Here is a 20,432-nt window from a genome sequence, read left to right as displayed (position 1 = left end):
TGACAAAAAAGAGAGCAGACATACGGCCAGAGCACCAGACATGAGTCCGAGGTAAGATTTCGGCGGAGAGGCAGGGATCAGACACTGACAGAACCAGCAGCTTTCAGTGGACACACTGATGACTTTGTTCAACTGTGATATGTTTCCCGATGCCTTGTCGGTTTGAGCCGCGGGCAGCGGTGCAGTCTGTACTGACACACACTGAACATCTGGATCAGATGGGCATGTCTGGCCTAAAGCTAATATGACAAACAGTGGATATTGTCTAAAATTTAATCTTGATAAATGCAGCTTTAAATCACCCGGTCGTGTACCTAAAGAGGAGGCGTAAAGTAATGAATAATCCCAGAGTATGAACATACAGTATTTAACAATTTACTGTGATGCTGAACGGAGTGACTGTACGTAGCTAAATAGTTGCACAAAATTAGGAATCAGTTGTTTTACACTGACAGTGTCCGTAGCTGGCGTTATAGCATTCCGCCTACAGTTGCGTTTATTGTCATAAGCATATTTAGACACAAATCGCTTGTGAGGGGAAAAGGTGCAACGTTTGTGGGTACACGGTTGCACTAAATGTAACGGGAAAAGGCCCTTCTGTCGCTAATTTTCAGGAGAATTAAATTTTACAATACAGCCTACAGTCAGTTTCCCCGTTCCGTCTCTTTTCAGGTGATGGTGAGGGAGGTTTCTCCCCCTTACAGCACAGCAGGTGTTTTACCTCCAGAGAGAGAGAGAGTGGGGGGTGGTGGGGTCGGGGTGGGGGGTATCAAACCTCTTCTTCATCCCCACTTAGCTTAATTGCCCTCTTTAAGTGAAGCAGGGGGCCTCTTAAGGCTCCAAGTGTTCCCAGGGGACGTTTACTTAGTGAAGGTGACACCTTTATTTAAAAAGTTCGGAATGCCGGCAATTGTGAATTGATTTCCTAAATTAAACAAAAGAAGTAAACATACACTGTGATAGGATTCGATTTTATTTTGGCCTCAGGGACAACAAAAAAAACGAAATACAGTGCAAAACGTGTTGAGATAACCAGTCACTTCCATCACTAGACTGCTCTCCAAAGTGTCGCTGGATTGGCCGATCATAAATATGCAACATATATACCTATACGATAGCTGCCTGTCTCTTTAAGGCGATGTGTTGAGAAGTTCAAGTCGAGGTCAGCAGAGGTTCCTGCCCTCGGTGTTACCTTTTAGTTTTATTATAGACTTACATCACACGGGGCGGCTCAAACACTTAAGGCGCATTATGGCTCCATTATCATCTCCGTGCGCGTTATTGCTCCAGCTCAAAAATAGCTAAGAAAATTTAAAAAAGGAAACGGATGCTGGTCTAAGCACGTAGTTTTTAGGTTTTTTTTTTTATAGAACATGAGAAAGAAAGGAGAGGAGGGGCAGAGAGAGAAAATGGGGGAGGGAGGAGAGTGGGTGGGTGGGAGGACGGGCCTAAGGAGCGACAAGAAATTCATATCAATTAATAATCATTAAAAAAAGAGCTGGCAGACGCGCTCGGAAAACTGGCATGGTTTTTTGGAGGCTGGCAGTTCAAAGCTGAAACGTCAGATATGACTCCTAGAGCCTGCTGAGATGATCATTAAGGGAGACTTAGCTCGGATGGCAGAAGACATCGGGCATGCAGGTAAGAGCTGCGCCACACAGGCTCCCAAACCACGGCAGGGCAGGGGGACATCTAGGTGTTTGGCCATTAAACTGGACAGTGCATTCTATCCGAAAGCAGACCAATGCTTTCTTTTTAATTAAATCGTTGAAAGAATAGAAACTATTTCATATTGTGCTGCGTTTCACCTCGTTTATTATTTGGATATGGACCGGAGGCTGCGCTTATTTTTTCCGTTTTTAATTCCAGTTGTTTGTAAACATCTGCTCAACCTTTTCTCCCCAGAATAATGAATCTTACACAGACCAGTCACTTAATTTGTAATATTCTTCGGGGTCCGTCTGATGGGGAGTTTAGATCAGCCTGTAGGCCTATCGTGGTTTAAAAAATCGGCAAAGTTTAAACATTTGAGTACTAAACAAATTTGTTTCCCCCTGCAAAATCAGATTTTGGAGCAACATCTTTACTTAGAGGTTTAGCCTGTTTAATTTTTTTTTCTCAATGTTGAGTCCATTTTTTAAAGGCTCAGATTTAATGCAAAACTTTCGGGAACCCTCTGTTAAAAGCGAACTTCTTTGCGAATCCTGTAATAAATTTAGGAAGGCAGCAAAATCATACGGTTCCCATTGAACATTCTAAAATAGGCCTGTCACCGTTTGTTATAATGTCACGGACAGAATATTATAGAATTATCTGGGGGAGTTTTTAGTGCATGTAAAAATCTGAGATTTAGTATGGCTGCATGAAAGAGATGCTTGTGAGTGCTGCTGACAGGTCTGACGACGGAAAGAGTCGCTATAAGAAACAGCTGTGTGATCCACCCTGGAGTGGAGAGGTCTGTTGGTGGAGGTGATTTAGGGCTCTGTGTCGGAGATAAGGAGAGGTCAGAGACGAGGCGCTGCAGCTCCGAGGATGGATTCACTCGTGATTCGGTTAATATGTGAAACGCAGCGTAAAAGAGAGGACGGATCCTCTCGGCGACACAGAGAATCAGCAGACAGCTTCATGCTTTGCTTGCAAAACGCGACTCCAGGTGCGTCAGCTATTAGGCTCTGACGGACTTTGAACTTCAAAAGTTTCTCCTTAATAGACCAAAGAAAGCAAAGAAAACGCATACACCGTAAATTTCATTACAATTTAGAAGAAATTAGAAGTAAGTGCTGCAAATAAAATATTAAAATGGATCTGATCCTGTGCAATATTTAAAGATTTCAGTTCAAAAAGTGATAACTTAACGTAATGGCAGCTAGGAGTTAATTATAAAATCACAATAATATGATTATGCGTGATCTTCTGGTTAGAGAAACTGTTATCTCGGTGCCCATCAAGACTGGAGGCCTCTGACAGTATTTCATAAACGCTTGACGAGTTTTAGATGCGCGATTACAGCAATCAAACAGGAAAGTGACTCTAACGCGCCATGATGTTTGCTGACCTGACTAAAACTCTGCTTGCTCTCCTGTCATGGGTGAAACCACTGGATCTGCACTTTAATATATGCTCACTCTGTTTCACTTCATGCATGTAAAGCTTCTGCATCCTGTAGCTGCCTCATGGCAGTCACAAAAATGACAAGAAATACACTAGCTGCTGGATAAAGCTACATAAAATAGCTCTTTGGTAATTTACACTGACTTTATACCGCATAAACTGAACATGGACTAGATGTGAACATAGTCAGATGGGTTCTAAAATAAGAAATGCTATAGGAGCATGGGCAGCAAATTGAAATGAAATTTAAAAAAAATACGTCAATACGTTTTAAGCAGATGTCTGGGCTGTTTGTGTGACTGAGGCTGAAAGTAGAGGTAGCATGTTAGTCTCCCACCTCACCTCAAACCACAGACGTGACAAAACAGATCAAAACACAGGGACAATGGTTATTAACCTAATGAAAGCAACTGATTGCCCCACAGTAAACCACATCACTATCATCTACTGTAATTTTCCTTGAAGGGTCATTAAAAGCAAGGCTATCAGATGAATCAGCCCTGCATCCCAGAGGGACTCCAGTAACCTTCCCTCAGCCAACTGTACTGTATGTGCAACCTCAAAAAATGATTTAATTTAGCCTCTTTTGCATAACACACTAACACAGTAAGCCTAGTGCAGGTTTTGAATGTGTTTACAAGAGCATTATGTGTAAGAGATTTACTTTAAGCAACGTGTTTTCTGACTAAATACTGCATGACGTCTTAGACAGTGAGCTCCCATGTGCCCTCCAGCTCAAGAACTTTAGAAAAGATTGTTTTACTATCATCTTTCACCTTTTCTCATCAAACACTGAGGCCAGATATTTAAGCTGTAGCTTTTAAATAGTCATTCAGATCACAGTGAGGGTAGAGCAATTCCTACTGTCTTGAGTGTAAGCCACAGCCAGCTTGACAGGTGTTACCACAAGACCGTACCAAAAATAATTTGTTGTATGTGCTGCACATTGCAGGTGCACAGGAATGTTCTTTTGACGTGAGACTTTTTTCTTGTATTTCAGAAGATTTTATCAAATTTACAAGGATGTTAAATGCAGAATTAAATGTCTTACGTGGTCTGGAAAATGTCAGGATGTATAAAAAGCTTGATTTTCTGTTATGCATTGCAATGCAGTTGAACTGTGTCATATAATATGGGGCTGCAGACCGCATACAGACGAGAATGTCCTCTGATTTTGTGTGTATGTGAGCACTCAACGTGACACAGTAACCAGTAACTGTAAGATGAACAACCCTTAATGCAATGGAGACTCTGCAAAAGTTCAGCAAGGTATGGAAAATACTTGGCCTATTGCTCATATCACACTAATTTCTAAACATGTTTGATCTGACCGATGTTGAAATTAATAATAAAATATGACCGTAGACTAATCAGAGTCAGACAGAAACCAGAGGTGGAAACACTTCAGATGACAACAGGGGACATGATGGAGCGCAAACCTAGAGTAAACCTGCCATACTACATTTTTATTGATAGTGTTCTTTTTTTTAGGCATTTATGACTAGATAATAAGTAATAAGTAGTGCAAAAGTCATAAACGTAAATATGAAGACAGAGCTTTTCAAAGTAAAAGTAAAAAATGAACACTTTATTTTTTAAATGATTACATTTAAAAGACTTTTTTCCCTATGGATGGTGATGATGATGTTCACAACTGGACATCATACTTTTTCTGACTTTTCATGTTCCACGTCATCAGTGATGACATTTCCTTCTGGTGTTACAGGCCTGATGCTGAACATGCATTTACACAAGCACACTGCTGAAATTGTACCACGGAGTGACCTTGAGATTTGAGAGTTTTAGTAGCAGGAAGAGCAGATGTATGAGATATTGTTCAGGATTCTCCCAAATTCCTTGGTAAGCTATTTGTCAGGTTTAAGAAAAAAAAGTTCCTACTTCCCTATTCTTGTGCTGCGCACATACACTGAATGAAATAAACAAGAAGTGAACAAGCTGGTGTCAGGAAGACCGTGATCAGACAGATGACATGATATTTATTTAGTTGCTTGTTTCCCATCATTGTGACTAAGCCGTTAGGGACAGTCTGACATGTCTAATCTCATACATAAACTATCATCAGATGCCACTGACTGAAAAGTACCTGGAGCTTCATGCGTGCAGCTGATGTCTTTTATTTTAGGCTCGATGAAACAATTCGTGCTGATATTTGAGTGTGTGCATGTGTGTGTGTGTGTGCATTAGAACCCTGGAGCTCATCTTGATGTAAAGAACTGAACCACCTAATGTTGATTTACATCCCATGTGCTCACTGTTCCTTATTTGACTGGGCAGAGAGTGGAGCGGAGAGACCTATCTTTTTTTGGATGTGTCCTTCCCGCACAGGTTTATACCTGCTGTTCATCATACTTGTGAAACATTCATCCCTTGCTTTGTTTAAAACTTTGCATACCACTTGTGGAAAACTTTATCAGGAAGCCAACAGTTACAAAATATATATCTGCGGTTCTCTGACCTGACGTCTTTCTCTGTTTTTGCTCGCTGCAGAGGAAGTGAATGCGTAGACTTGAATTTCTGATAATGAGAAAACCATTTCAGCTGCTCACCTTTAGCAAAAGTTCACTCTTGCGGAGTGGCCTTCATGTGCACTTCCCACACACAAATTCTGCACAATGCACACATGCCACAGATCAGAATTCTATCAAATTAATTAAACCTAGTTATATAGGTAAAGAAAAATCAGTTATTAATTAATTCATCTTGTGTGCATCTCATAAATATATTTGTATGAAAAGGCTATCTTTTTTCCTTATTACTGCTACAGCAAATTTTTTAAATGATTTATCTTTATGTTGGCAATCAAGCTTTTAGTATTCAAACCTCAAATATATTCTAATATAATCTAAAGTGTAAATAATAAGACTTTTTACATTCCTTTTCTAACATGCAGAGTTAATCATTACTGTGATGTAGATAATTCAATTTGTTTTCGGGGCCTGAAATGCCGACTGCTGTTTTACAGATATCTGTTGTTGCAGGTGGTGGACTGAAGACGATGCTGGATGCCATGGAAGTTCCAAGTCATGCTAGGGATCTCCTCTTGCAGCTCAACAGCCAGCGCACCAAGGGCTTCCTGTGTGATGTTATCATTGTGGTTCAGAACGCCCTCTTCAGAGCTCACAAGAACATTCTGGCTGCCAGCAGCCTCTACTTGAAGTCTTTGGTGGTCCATGACAATCTCATCAACCTCGACCATGAGATGGTGAGTCCAGGGGTCTTCAGGGTAATTCTGGACTATATCTACACAGGCCGCCTTAGTGAGGGAGACCCCAGTTGTCCCACTGAACCCAATCTAGGGGCTGTCTTGGCAGCAGCCAGCTACCTTCAGCTGCTTGACTTAGTGGCTTTGTGCAAAAAGAAGCTGAAGCGAAATGGCAAATACCCTCCCCGCCCAAGTCCTGCATTTCTGCCTTACCCAAAAATGGGACCCAATAGTATGGGTTTAGGAAGTGGAGGCAGGTATAGGGTTTCTACTCCTGTCATTCAACCGTGCCCTCCAGGGGGAATTTTGAACAGCCATGCACCCCGACCACCACCACTAGAGGAGCTAGTTCCCCATCGACTAGCCATCCACACTGGGGAGCTGTATGCTCCCACCTCCACCCAGGGGCCTCCGGTGTTCCCGTCCCAGCAGTCAGCTCTGCCGGCCCTGCTTGGGCGCTCAGCCCTCCCTGAGAGGAACTGCTCCCCCAACTATGGCCTTGACCTCTCCAAGAAAAGCCCCAACTCCCAGACTCAGCACACACCCTCTCGGTCCCATCTGGCAAACACTCATAATGACAAGGAGCGAGATGACACTCTAGGTGGCCGCAATAGTCCCATACAGGTGACGAATGGAAGGACCTTCCCCTCAGAAAAAATGGACTCAACTGACCAAGGAAGCTCCCTCACTCCTCCACTTTTCCCCCATCTCAACCAGCCTCTTGGGCCACACCTCCCTCACCTGAATCACTCAGGCTCTCAGGGCACAGATCGCTACCCATGCCCCCCCAGCCCTAACACCCCCATGGAAGGTGGAGAGGTGGGTAACATTTACTGCTGGGTGAAACACGAGCCAGTGTCGTACCCAGTTGAGGATGAAGATGAGGATGAGGATGAGGAGGAGGTGGGTGAAAACGGAGACCAGCATCATAACCACCACAAGGCCGGGGAGGAGAGTGAAGGAGCAGATGAGAAAAGCGGCTCAGGCACAGAAGAGACAGGCAGCAGTGAAGGCCGCCCGTCCCCTCCTGGACCAATAGGGAGGTTCCACCTGCCGTATGAGCCAGAGAGCTTCGGGGACAATCTGTATGTCTGCATTCCCTGTGACAAAGGCTTCCCAAGCTCAGAGCAGCTCAATGCACATGTGGAGACACACACAGAGGAGGAGCTGTACTGTAACTCTGGCGGAGAGATAGGAAACAGCAATAACAGCAGCACCAAAAACATGAGCAGTAATACGAACGGTTATGGGAACCTGAACAGCAACAGTTTGAACAGCCTGTCCCATCTGGAGACCAAGTCTAGCCAGGGTCTGGGTTCAGGAGGCATCGGGGAGATGATCCGACCCTACCGCTGTTCCACCTGCGAAAAGTCCTACAAAGATCCGGCCACTTTGCGCCAACATGAGAAGACCCATTGGCTGACACGGCCTTACCCCTGCACCATCTGTGGCAAAAAGTTCACGCAGCGTGGTACCATGACACGCCACATGCGTAGCCACCTGGGCCTTAAACCCTTTGCCTGTGACTCCTGTGGCATGCGCTTCACTCGCCAGTATCGCCTCACTGAGCACATGCGCATCCACTCTGGGGAAAAGCCCTACGAGTGTCAGGTGTGTGGGGGAAAGTTTGCCCAGCAGCGCAACCTCATCAGCCACATGAAGATGCACAGCAGTGGAGGGACTGCAGGGGGCCTGGCCACAGATGGGAAACTGAAGCTGGACTTTACAGAGGGCATCTATCCTCTGAATAAATACACAGCAGAGCACCTGGGGCTGAAGCAGGAGAAGGCCAGTGAGCTTCTCATCCAAGCCCAGCACCAACTGGTAGCTGATGCCAAGGTCATAGAGAGCCTCTACCCGCTGTCCAAACTAGCCTCGGAGCACTTGGGCCTCCCCCATGACAAGATGGATGTCCTAGGTCAACCTGTCCCCCCTCCCCCACAAGCTCTCTCTGAAGCCCACACCATAGACCGCTACTCACCCAGCTAAGACCTGTGACCTGTATAAATGGCAATCATCAATCGGTCTGTGTGCACACAACTTGCAGTATTCTAAAGCCATTCACCTCAACTCAGTATCTCCTCTGCACCTCAGACTCAGGCCAAAAGGAATTGGTCTGCTAATGCACACCAAAATGTATAGACTTACCTTTCTATGCATCTATGTATCTTAAAGCCCTCCTTCACAAAGGAGGGCTGTGCTATTCCGTGACCAAGAGACACGCACTCAACGAAGTACAGTATTTATGTACAGTTTATACAAACAAACGTTTTTTTTTTTTTTTAGACATTGAGCCAAAGTGACAAATTGAAAACCAAAATGAAATTGTTTTATTTATTTTTGTATTATGGTGAATTCCAAAGAGAAACTGTTGCAAAGGAAATGTTGCAATCTGACCCTAAACCTGTGTACTAGTATCACCTGTGTACAAAAAAAGCACATAAGGACAAGATTCTGGGTTTGTGTCCAGACCTGAGTGAAACTTTAACCAAATAAATAAGCCAGCATTTCTGGACTTTAATCTAACGGGAGGATATATATATTTTATTATTTTTATTTTTCGTTTTTGGGGTACTGGACAAGTTATGTATCTCACCCTCCGGCTTCTCCCCATCATGTTCCTGCTTCCCAAGTTGCAAGGAAATGACTGAATGTTATGAGCAAAGCTTCAGCATTTCGGTAAAGTCTACTCCACTTTATTTTCTCCACATTTTTTAAAGTAACCCACTCCCCCGCATATTTGTGTGGATAAAGGCTCATGCTCTGTGACAGTAATGGTAGCTTAATCAGCCCTACACTCAACATGTAACCCCTCTTGAGCTAAAACTTCCTTTGCATTTTCACTAACATTCTTCAGTTGTTGTTGAGATGCAGCAAGCGCAGCCCTGTGATCTCATAACTGGGACATGATTGCGCATACCCAACTGATGACACACTAATCCCTGTTCATCATGAGTGTAGCTTCATCTGATGTGTAGACGAAGCATGGGTGTTGCCTCTGACATTGTGTAATATTTACATTTATGGATGAAGCTGAGCAGAGAGGCAGGGACCAGGTCAGATGACACAAAAATCTGTCATTTACTGTCAGGAGCGGTTACTCCATTCATTGCAGCTTGATGATTAATGGTGGAGCGGCAGATGCCGTGTTGGACGCCGCTCCACTGTTTGACCTCTCATTTGACCTCTCTCCCCTGTAAGTCTGTTGTCTGGGAGCCCTGCTACTGTTGACAGGCCAAAGAGAGTGCTGCACTCAGCTCTTTGCCTTAAAAGTGCTCTATATATGCTCCCCCTTCACACACACACGCATAGTGAGCTGCTAATCTGTCAGTGATATGAACATATGAAGGGGTTTGTGGGTCTTTCCTGGAAGCCAGTGGCTGAACAGCAAACCCCAGCTGCTGGGCTCCAGTAATCCCTGTGAAATCTCGCTTTCTCCTGGACAATTCGCACTGTTTGCCGGCATGATGTCCCATTTCATGCCTGCCATCTTACCCCTCTGATCCTCTTATTAACATCACATCCCAAGCCTAGCAAATGTGTCCCGGCCTCGCATCTCATCCCAGCTGCTAACCAACGTGGAACCAGAGAATGACATATGTCTTCAACTGACCGGCAGTTCCTCCAGCTTGAAAACAAAGAGCACTTAAAGGTTGCGGGTTGAAGGCACATTCTTGTCTTTAAATGTTTATTCCAAAGCACATGCTGATCTTTTCCCTTGTTTCTTTTCCACTTTTACTGGTCCTTGATTCAGATTGGAAATTTCTGACCACTATAGTGCCAATGCCAACCTCAGTGGGTGAATGTGAAGACGAAAGCCATAAATACACTGTGATAGACGTAGTGAATCTGAAAAGCTTAAAAAAAAAACAATGTGCCTGACTTTTGGGATTGTTTTTTAAAAATGTAACAGTAATTTAAGGGCTTCTTTTCTGTAGCATATTATCATATCAAACATGTCGTTTCCTGTCACTTACTTTTCTTTACTTCATTTTGCTTTGAACTGAAAGCAGCACACGTGAAACTGGTGCTTACCTCAGGACTGAACCCAGCACGGGAATAGTAAACCTTAGTAAACCTTTGAATAACAATATAAACTAATAGACACACATACATGCATACACAGACACTGTTTTTTTTTTTGTTTATTTAATTTTCTTACTAACAGGGCAGTTGTCCTGTGTTAAACCTGTGGTTATTTCTCTACATTTCTTGTTACAACTTTATGGTGGAGAGATAACATGTAATATTATCTTTTTTATTTTGATTTTTACTATGCGGTATAATTTCCTATTGTGTCGTCCTCAAAGAGGCTTTTGTCGGTCTGACCAGCTCCATTGTTATAACATCAGGCAAAGTCATAACTGGCTGCTTGGGAATTTCTGAACCACACTTCAGCGTGTGTAATGGCATTGATCTTTGGTTTCAGCCACACATACAGTAAAGTCTGGGTGACTGTTTTGAAATCAGTTTTTCCACAAGATGTATTATCTGTACTTTAGCCTCAAACTAGCCTCCTATCTTTTGACCCCTTTTTCTCCAGAGGTTAGTGAACTCTGGATGAGAGGCAGACTGAGGCTGTGCGTGCACATGAGCACACAGGAAACCAGTTTGTTTTGGTTGATGCTATAAGTTTTTTATTTAGTTCTGTAACCATAAACAAGTAATACCTTAAATGAAACTGATAGCAAGAACTTTGTCCACAAATGTGTATACGTGTTAAAAATGTTGGAACCAGTGGACGTTGGTCATGGGAATTTCAGTCCCCTTGCTCTCTCTTATTCACAGGTTTAAATGAAGATCTGTCTCCTCCTTTTCCTTGCCTTACACCACTAAAATAACACAAAGTCTTTCCACTGTCACTTCAAATCTGTGCAGGAGGGAAGAACAAGATAGCGCTTGAACATTTCTGTAGGATGTGCACTGTTTGAAATTTGCTTAATTGCATTAACGTGTGTGACAGACCGAGAGGGGGGGGAGGTTGTATATCTGTAGAAAGGGAAAGCTTTTGCTTGTCTGTTTGTGTGTCCCGAAGCTATTTGAGCATATGAAGGGGCTGTTAATGCATGTCCTGGGAATAGGGTTGGGGTGAAGGAGAAGAGCTGAGGCGCAGGAAGTGAACTTTTGGCTGATGTGTTGTGTTGAGCAGGATGTGCTGCGTGTTTGTGCTCAGAGGCAGATAGAGAGACGGAGAATGGGGAGGGAGAGGAGCAGGGCGAGCGCAGCAGGGTGGACACAAGCCATTGTCTCAATATGAAAGCCTAGTCGTACTTCTAAAACTCTCCATTCAGAAAAAAAAAGTGACTGTATCTTCTCTTTTCCTTCCTCTTTTTGCTCTTTGAGAATAAACCTCTGTTCAGTAACACAGTGATAGGACATTGTGGCTTTTCAAGGGCTTCACAGTGAGGAAGCCATGCAGACATTTTGTTACAATTTGAGGATGTTATGGATAGTTTTTTTTTGTTTGTTTTTACATACTTTTGGTCACAGGAAATTATTTCAAAATTTTCAGTATATTATGTCCATATTTTGAACCATTTTAAAAATGTGGACAGGGACGATGAGGGGCCTAGAAACTGGTGCCATCTGTCTACAGTGTAAATGATAATTAAAAAGCTGGCAGTATTTCTTTTGCTCTGCGGTTGATTCATTTAGTAAAAGCAAAAAAGACTTGTTTCAGTTTACTGGTGTAGCCACTCACCCCTTGGGGTTTTATGTCATGTGCCTTTGTAAATGTTATTTATAAGACACGCCGACCCAGAAACGCTCTCATTGCCACTGTAGTTTTTTAGATGAAGATGTTTTGAAAGTCATAAAAGGAATTAGTTACATTCATTAATATAATGAAAATAAGTGAAAACAAATATAAATGACTGCAGCAACACAAACTGCTGACTCTGTTATGTAGGTTGATCTTTTCATTTTATTTTATTTTTTAGGCCATTCCAATCCTCTTTAACGATATGGCAACCATCCCAGGCCTGTAACTTTTATAACACTAACAATATAGAAGTAGAACAGTCTGGATGAGTTCCAGTGTCCCTGTGTAGACCAAAAAAGGGGTCTGGTGTAATGTTATAAAATGCAAAGCATACCCTTAAAGTCTATTACTAGCAGTAGCTGGCTGAAGTCACCTGATGTGAAATCAAACCGCTGTTTGACATTTATTGTGTTTCACACTGTGTGCCAAAAGGAATGAAGCACTTGGCAGACGTTTCAGATGGTCAAAACAAAACTCAGTGACAGTCTTTGTAGTTTGCACAGGTCGCATTGCTGAGGTAAGCTCGACTGGGCCTTCTCATGAAAGCCATTATCTACGTGGCTTATCATGAGAGCACTGTGCAGACATGCCACAACTGTCCAGTGTACATATTTCCTGCCATGAGGTCTTATGATTTGATGTAAGCTAGCGCCAAACACTATCTATAATCCAGCCATATTTGACATTGAAACCAAAAACAATCTCTTAAAACAACAAACACAAATGTGCCTTCAGTGTAACATACATTCAGTGATTCTGCAATCATTTGTATGAGTCTATGTATTTGCGCGTGGTTGCGTCTGATGTGTCCACCTGTCCATCTACATGTCCGAACATTTTTTCCACAGTGTAGCAGAGGTTTAACACTTGTAGGAGTCTTTGTTACAAGCAGCTGCTTTAGATTTATTTTCCTGAGCTGCACTTTTTCTGGAAAATCATTGTATTGAGATATTTTATTACTCTTATGATCCATTAAAAGTCCCACAATTGCCTTTCCTCTGGCACTTTGCTTCCCCCACTTTCCCCCAGTGCAAGGCTTGGCCACACTCGTTCACTGCCCTTGTTACCTCAAAGCACAGCTCCCCTCCTCACCTCTCGGTGTCCCTTCTCTCTTCTTACACAAACCGCTGACCCACAGCGCCCGCTGCCTCCCTCCTCTCCCATGAACCACTTACTTCCAGCTGTTTTTCATGCTGTAGAAGACAGTTGTCTAAATGTTTATGTGACAAGCTACTTTCTTTTTCTTTAAGCCCTGATCAATTTCCAAAGTGAACTTTGTGGCATGTGTTAAAATACAGCAGATGATGAGCCAAATAAAAAAGTCTGACATCGTTATTGTATTCTGATGCTCAAGCCAAGAAATGGCTTACAAAGGGGAGATTAAAGACAGCATTTCGTTGTAGAGGAAATGCAGAATAATGAGAGGGGAAATGTTCTAGGGAAAATATGCTCAGAAAGATGTCTGTAAAGTAAACATGTATGAAATTGCACAATTGAGTCGGGCCTCGGCTGCACCAGCCAAGTCATTCGCTGAGATGGAGAGAACGAGTAAGGGAGAAGGGCTGAGAGGAAAAGAGCCAGAAACACAGAGAGAGAGAGAAATAGCTTGTGCTTGACAGTCAGACCTCAGTACATAACAAGGAAAGTTGGTTACTCGGTGTATCACCTCTTTTTTCCACTTTGTGTTGTGAGCTGCTCTATTTCATTTCCCTCTTTTAGGAAACTATTTTTTGGCCTTTTCATCATTGATTGCTGCAGGCCATGGTCAGGTTTTTGCATGTTAATGTTCATGTCAGCATGCCCTCTGAGGTGTCATCCTCATTTCAGACCCAACAATTACCACCCAATCAGCACGTGGCCCTCAGTAGGTTCTTTGTAGTTGAATAGGGAAGGTGCTTCTGACTGCTCACATCGTCCTGCATCTGTATAGCTTGGATCTCAGATATTTCTCTCCCTTGAACACATCCAGGATAAACAAATTGGACTATGGCATAAACCTTTTTATTTACGGTGTACAACTTATGCTCCTGAGGTTTAAATTCAAAGACAAAGAAAAAGCAAGGTAGGACATTTGGAAGAGTGAAAGTTAGTCAGGGAGAAGATTTGTATATCTCTTATAAAACATGCTCTCCTGTACAGACACTTCCACACGCAGCTGGATAGCAGACTTCTGCTCTGGATTAGGTCAGATATAATTAGAATGTCCTGTGCCGTTTGGAGTGTCGCTTCATGTAGGAAAAGCCATTATTAAAGAAAAGGCACTTCCACTGATGCCTTTCACCCAATACACACCAACAACTTTGCCTAAAATGTTACAGGGCCCCAGGGTCCACACACACACACCAAAGCATCTAGATGGTTTTGGAATATGGCTATGTGTGTGGAAATGATGGATCATGCTCTAATGAAGATGGCTGTGATGTTTCATAGTGGTTGTACCCAACTGGTTGTGGTTCAGGGATAAGAAGGTCCAGCAGTAACACAGACTGCCATGCAGACAATAGTAGCTGCACATTAATGGAAGAAAACACATGACCGAACACATATATCACAAATTTGCAATGGAACTGAGATTTTTTAGAGGAAGACAGGTGTGAAACATTAGCAGTGTCTTGTGTTTCATTTTATGGTTTTACAACAGTTCATACCATAAATACAACTAAAAGCAATACAGTAAACCAAACAGTATTTTTTTCATGTTCTACGTTTCATTGCCAATATTGAACTTACTTTGCTTTAGTGAAATGAATGTATTTATTGCATGTCAACATGTTTTATAGTTCATTTTTGTGTAAATTTCAATTGTGGGTTTTTATAATAATTTCATTTAATTATAGTGTCTTGATAAAATCATGTTGATTAGGCTTTTATTTTTTTTAAAAGCCAATGTGAAAAATGTCTTTTTTTTTGGTTGTTACTATATTCAAAATCAACTTGGCAATAAAATGAATTGCATAATGGATTCATGAGGAAATGTGTCCTTTTATTTCTTACTCTTTTGTGTATATATATATATATATATATATTTATCTTAATTGTATTAAACATTAAATTACTTATCATTAAAACTGATATTTTCTTGAATTTAATTACTTTACATTTACCTCATTTCCAAATCTTCCATAGGAAAACCTAAGTATTACATCAGTGCAGCAACCATTTGTGTTCTGACACATTTATTGTGCATGATATAATAAAAGAAAATATGATCTAAACTCTCTCACAGCAGAGATGACCACAAAAATGAACCACTTCTGTTCAGTTTCCTAAGATACATTTGCCTTCAAGTCTATATTCACCCATTTGGAGATGTGAGTGCTGCACTTGAGACAGAATTTCAAATGAATCTCATACATCACACACGGTCCACATGCAACAATGACCACATCTATTACTCTGTCAACAGGAGCAAAAGGAGCCAGACAGGCACACACACACACACACACACACACACACACACACACACACGGTGCCTTGTCCATGGTGTGAAAATCACCTGATTATCACCAGCACATAAAAAATCATAGTGCCTTCCAGATGTTTGATATGAGTCAAGTAACTTGGCGTAAATTGTATCATGACATAAAACAAATTAGCATTTCTTCTCTCAGCGGTTGTAAATCATAAACACTCATGAACCCGAAGGCGCTTCCTGAGAGATCATAGTCACCTGGTGTAATGAAAGACATCATCCACTTTATCCTGTTTGAACAGTAGGTGAAAACAAAAGGAACAGCAGGACATTCATCATGCCTCACTTCATTCTGCTTCTGACCCTCTGTCACTGGCACTGTTGCTTTTAAATCCCAGTTTATTATAATGTGCATATTATTCTCACAGTTGTGCTCATCATATCCATGTTTGACAAAAGACCTGTGACTCAAAGTCCACTTACTAGCTTTTTCTAGAGCTTTCAAGGTAGTAAGTGGTTTCAACCTTCTATGGGTTATGAGAACAGTTCACTGTAGCTTACACGTGGCTACAGGGTGGTATTGCTATAGTGAAGTTCTACAGTACAAGGTACAAACATTTTGATAGATCATCTAAAACACCTTATTTGCCCTATGTTAAATTACTGCAAAGGGCTACATGGATGGGGAGTCGCTTCAGATGCCAGCGTGACCCGAATTATAAAACAGGAAGTCTCATTTGAATAACAGATGAATGCATTTTAAACACTGCACAGCTCTTTCTAACACTCACACACAGGATTTTTCAACTCTGGAACATAAACATAGAAGCAGTTATTTTATTTACCATTGCACCAAGTGCAAGGTAAACAGTATACACATATGTGACTGACTAATGCAGCAGATGACATTGCACTCTGTTGCAACAAAAGCTGAGCCTGGTTTTACCTCTTTTTTCAGATGACTGTGTTGTTTTGCTAGAGCTCCATGCAATGGCTTCTTGCAGTATCATTGGACTGGCCTCATTCAAATGAATAGGGATGGTATGTTTTTAATCATGTGGGCTGAACATGGCCTAAAACTTTGTTAGTAGTGTTGGTAGCAATCCCTTGAAAACCTTATGTATGTGCACCTGTAAGAAAGTAAGTCCAGTAGGTAAAAGTTGAACCAGAGTACCAGTCTTTAAATTGTTGTGTCTTATGCAATAATTTTACCATTTGTTTTTGTTCTCTTGTCCAAATAAGTGCCAAATAAAGTGGGCTTAAATAAATTTGTTTAGAATTGTCTAAAGGTGCAATCACTTCTGATTTTTACCTGGTGGCCAGGCAGCTGTGCTTCAGGTTCAGTGCTATCATGACTAATAAATGAAATGACAAAACAAGAAAATAAAACCATTTGTGTAAAAAAACTGGAATTTTACTTTAATATCTTCAATTTAGGGGCAGTTGTTTGACACTTCAGTGCCCACTGCTCCAATGTGTTCTCATTCCCAAGGCATCAAATACTGAAGTTTTGTCTAGTACCTCATATTGATGTTAAAGGGTGCCTTTGGCATATACATACAGTATAAGACACCATATAGGTTTTCAATACATAACTGTGTTAGCATACTTCTGTATGTGCACAAAAACAACCGGCTTATGTTTAGCTACTTTGAAAGTGTAGTTTTGCAAACTATCAGTTACTTCACAGTGCAAAAAGTTAAACAGTAGCAAACCTACTCTAGAGAGGCATGTAGTTTGGTAAAGTTACTTTACAAAACTATAACATAATAAAAGAAAACCCACATACCAGCAGAAAATGCCACTCAGTTGAATTTACCTGATACCTGATAACAAAAATAAAAACAATGTCCTAACAAGTTACAGGTCCACATGAGGCAATACATGAGCACAGCTTAGCAGGGTACTGGGAACAACACCAAAGGCTCAAATACCAGCTGTTGATAGATAGAGCAGTCACCAGTGACTCATGATCCAGACAGACCAACCTGAGTACAGCCTGGATTGACTACAGGGAAACCTATGACTCAATGCTGCACACATGGATCTGGGAATACCTGGGACTAGCCAAAGTAAACAGGACACTAAGGTCTTTCATAAAGAGCTCAATGGGACTGTGGAGAAGTCCTGGAAGTCGAAGTCAACTCCAGACCAATTGCACAAATGAACATCAAGAGCGGCATATACCAAAGTGATGCACTATCCCCGCTGCTGTTCTGCATCTGCTTGAACCCTATCAGTCAGATCATCACAAGATTTGTTGTTCAAGAATGGAGCTACCATCAGCCACCTCCTCTACATGGATGACATCAAGCTGTATGCCAAGAACAAATGGAGGACATAGAAGCTGCCAATGTGAAGACCCAGAAACTCCTCACAGTGTACAGAGGCTTCCAACCAAAGAGACTGTATAGTAGCCAGAAAGGGGGCGGACAGGGCCTGGTCAGTGTCAAGGCCACTGGGTTTCATCCAGGAGTACATCAGCAAGATGGCACCCAGAGAGAAGCTGCTGCAAGAATGTCTGAGACGGCAACAAACTGGGACCGAAGACCAACCAGATGAAGTGTCATGGCATGATGAGATACTGCATGGGATGTACCACTGACAGATAACTGTGGTGGGCCACACTGGCCTGGAAAAGGCTGGCCTAACAGACAGCATTGAGGCACTGATCATAGCAGCACAAGAACAAGCACTAAGAACAAGATCAGTCGAAGCAGGGGTCTACCAAACCAGACAGGATCCCAGGTGCAGCCTGTGCAAAGAGGCCTCAGAGACAAACCAACACATAGTGGCAGGATGTAAAATACAGGCAGGAACAGCAAACACTGAACGGCACAACAAAGTGGCTGGCACTGTGCACAGAAACATCTGTGACAAGTTTGGTCTAGACCCTCCCAGGTCCAGGTGGGAGACTCCTCAGAAGGTCATGGAAAATAACAGGACTAAGATCCTGTGGGACTTCCAGATCCAGACAGATGGGAAGGTACTCGCCAACCAACCAACCAGACATGGTGGTAGTAGACAAGGAACAGAAGGAGATAGTGGCGACAAACACAGCAGTTCCAAGTGTTAGCAACAGCAAGAAGAAGGAGTATGAGAAACTGGAGAAGTATCAGGGCCTGAAAGAGGAACTGGAGAGGATGTGAAAAGTAAAGCCCAAAGTGGTCGCAGTGGTGGTAGGAGCACTCGGAGCTGTGACTCCTAAACTAGAAGAGTGGCTCCAACAGATTGCAGGAGCAGCATCAGAGCTCTCTGCCCAGAAGAGTGCAGTGCTAAGTACAGCGAAGATACTGTGCAGAACCCTCAAAGTCCCAGGCCTCTGATAGAGAATGCGAGGTTGAGGAAGCCATACACATTGCCCTGTAGGGGTGCAAAGGACATTTATATATACTCTGTATATGTGTATGATACATGAGCAGGCTATCAAAGTTCTTATCCAAAAGGTGGTTAGGGTTAGAGAAGCAATGGTAAAATAAAAAAAAAAATCATTCCTTTCCTTTTATGGTCCAAAATGATTTTAGTTGCAGTAGTTAACTACTCACACACACTCACAAAAAGGCAAGACTATAATGAACTACTTCAGTCACTACACAACTATGAATGTAGTATGTATGTAACCCTACCAGCAAGTTATGGCAAAATGGAGTTCACTACTCCGCAACACTGGTTATAGTCAGGTACAAAAACGAACTGGTTATGGTTAGGAAAATATTGTGGCTTTGGTTAAAACATTTGAAACAAAACAAAAAAAAAACACAGTAATTAAAATCACTTCATTACATATTGGATGTGAACTCTGCTCCCCCATAGGAAAGGGAGGGATTTTGTGTGTCCCATCATCCACCCCAACTACCTCCTTATAATGTCTTTCTGTCTTCATACACTGCCATCTTGCTCTGGGCATCAAACACTGACATGAATGGAAACTGTACTGAAAACCCTGTGTGTCTCATTCTGTATGAGACGCTAAAGGTGCTTGACATAACGTCAGTTTTTGACGCCCCGGGAATGAGGACAAGCTCACTGCTCACACAGAGAAACCAAAGCACTTATGGCAGCAGGCCAGCCTCCACCCTGCCCCTTTGCCTCTGTACCACTCTGAGGCATCACATATTAAATGGCAAAGGTCTGAGGTGTCTGGTGTCGGGCAGTGGGTGCCCTGATTCAGCCTGGTAATGTCAAGGGGGGTCCCACTAGTCCCAAGTGTGCAAATGTGAGTGAGTGTCACTTTGCTTGTGTTAGCTCAGTGATGGAACAGCTCAGGATGTTTTCAATACTTGTGAGCCATGTTCAGGGAGAGAGGCTCCAGACCTTTTTCACCCTGATTAGGACTAATCATGTAAAACATAAACAGATGAAGCTCAGCAGAGAATCAGTGGGTTTCCAGCTGGTGCTTCAGATGCAGAGTAGCTGGGACATGAGAAGGATGAAGGTGTCAACGGCACAGTCATTTAAACTCTGGGGGACTCTGTGATGCCTGCACACAGACACATTGCAGTGACTCAGCACTAAGTGAAAAGTTAGGAAGTGTGTGTTCATATGTGTTTGTGTGTGAAACAGTGATTACATGTCATTAAAGAGCAGTTCCATCATCATTCAGTTTTGTGCCCATGTTGCACTTTTGAGGCTCTTCTTAAATTCCAGGAGAAAAGATCTCTGGAGCATTCTCTAGTGGCTTTCAGTACTGTATCACTACTGGAAAAACAAAAGGCACCCATTTGTATTTTGCCAAGTTGGCTGTCAAAAGGTCGCAACCATTAACACCTAAAAAAAAGTCCCAGTCACTGTGTCATATTGCAGTTAGGCTTATTCAACATGTTAGGTATTTTTAGCCAGATAGAAATTGGATAGATACTTTATGTATTAGAAATGTTTAGTAGAGATAGGATGTCTAGTTAGACTGTTAAATGCTTAGGCATGCT

General features: G+C 42.3%; 1 protein-coding gene across 2 annotated transcripts; it reads left to right on the top strand.

The window, feature by feature from the left end:
• Positions 1-15,057, top strand: hic1 (hypermethylated in cancer 1). 2 transcript variants are annotated; one of them, XM_020614856.1, is made up of 2 exons: positions 1-51; positions 6,111-15,057. In XM_020614856.1, the coding sequence occupies exon 2, from the start codon at positions 6,128-6,130 to the stop codon at positions 8,321-8,323; it is 2,196 nt and encodes a 731-aa protein (XP_020470512.1). In that variant the 5' UTR covers positions 1-51; positions 6,111-6,127; the 3' UTR covers positions 8,324-15,057. The 2 variants fall into 2 exon arrangements, with proteins under 2 accessions (XP_020470512.1, XP_020470511.1); XM_020614855.1 differs by lacking the exon at positions 1-51 and adding an exon at positions 1,507-1,641.
• The last annotated feature ends 5,375 nt before the right edge of the window (positions 15,058-20,432 follow it).

This window comes from Monopterus albus, unplaced genomic scaffold, assembly GCF_001952655.1.
Source record: "Monopterus albus unplaced genomic scaffold, M_albus_1.0 scaffold152.1, whole genome shotgun sequence".
NCBI lineage: Eukaryota > Metazoa > Chordata > Actinopteri > Synbranchiformes > Synbranchidae > Monopterus > Monopterus albus.
The sequence above is the reverse complement of the archived record's forward strand: the minus strand, read 5'-3'. Positions and strand labels throughout refer to the sequence as shown.

Bases quoted from the DNA above. Each gene is read 5' to 3' on its own strand.
- hic1 (XM_020614855.1), top strand. From the start codon at position 1,590: ATGATCATTAAGGGAGACTTAGCTCGGATGGCAGAAGACATCGGGCAT. The intron at 1,642-6,110 runs GTAAGAGCTGCG...CTGTTGTTGCAG, and splicing joins AGAAGACATCGGGCATGCAG to GTGGTGGACTGAAGACGATG.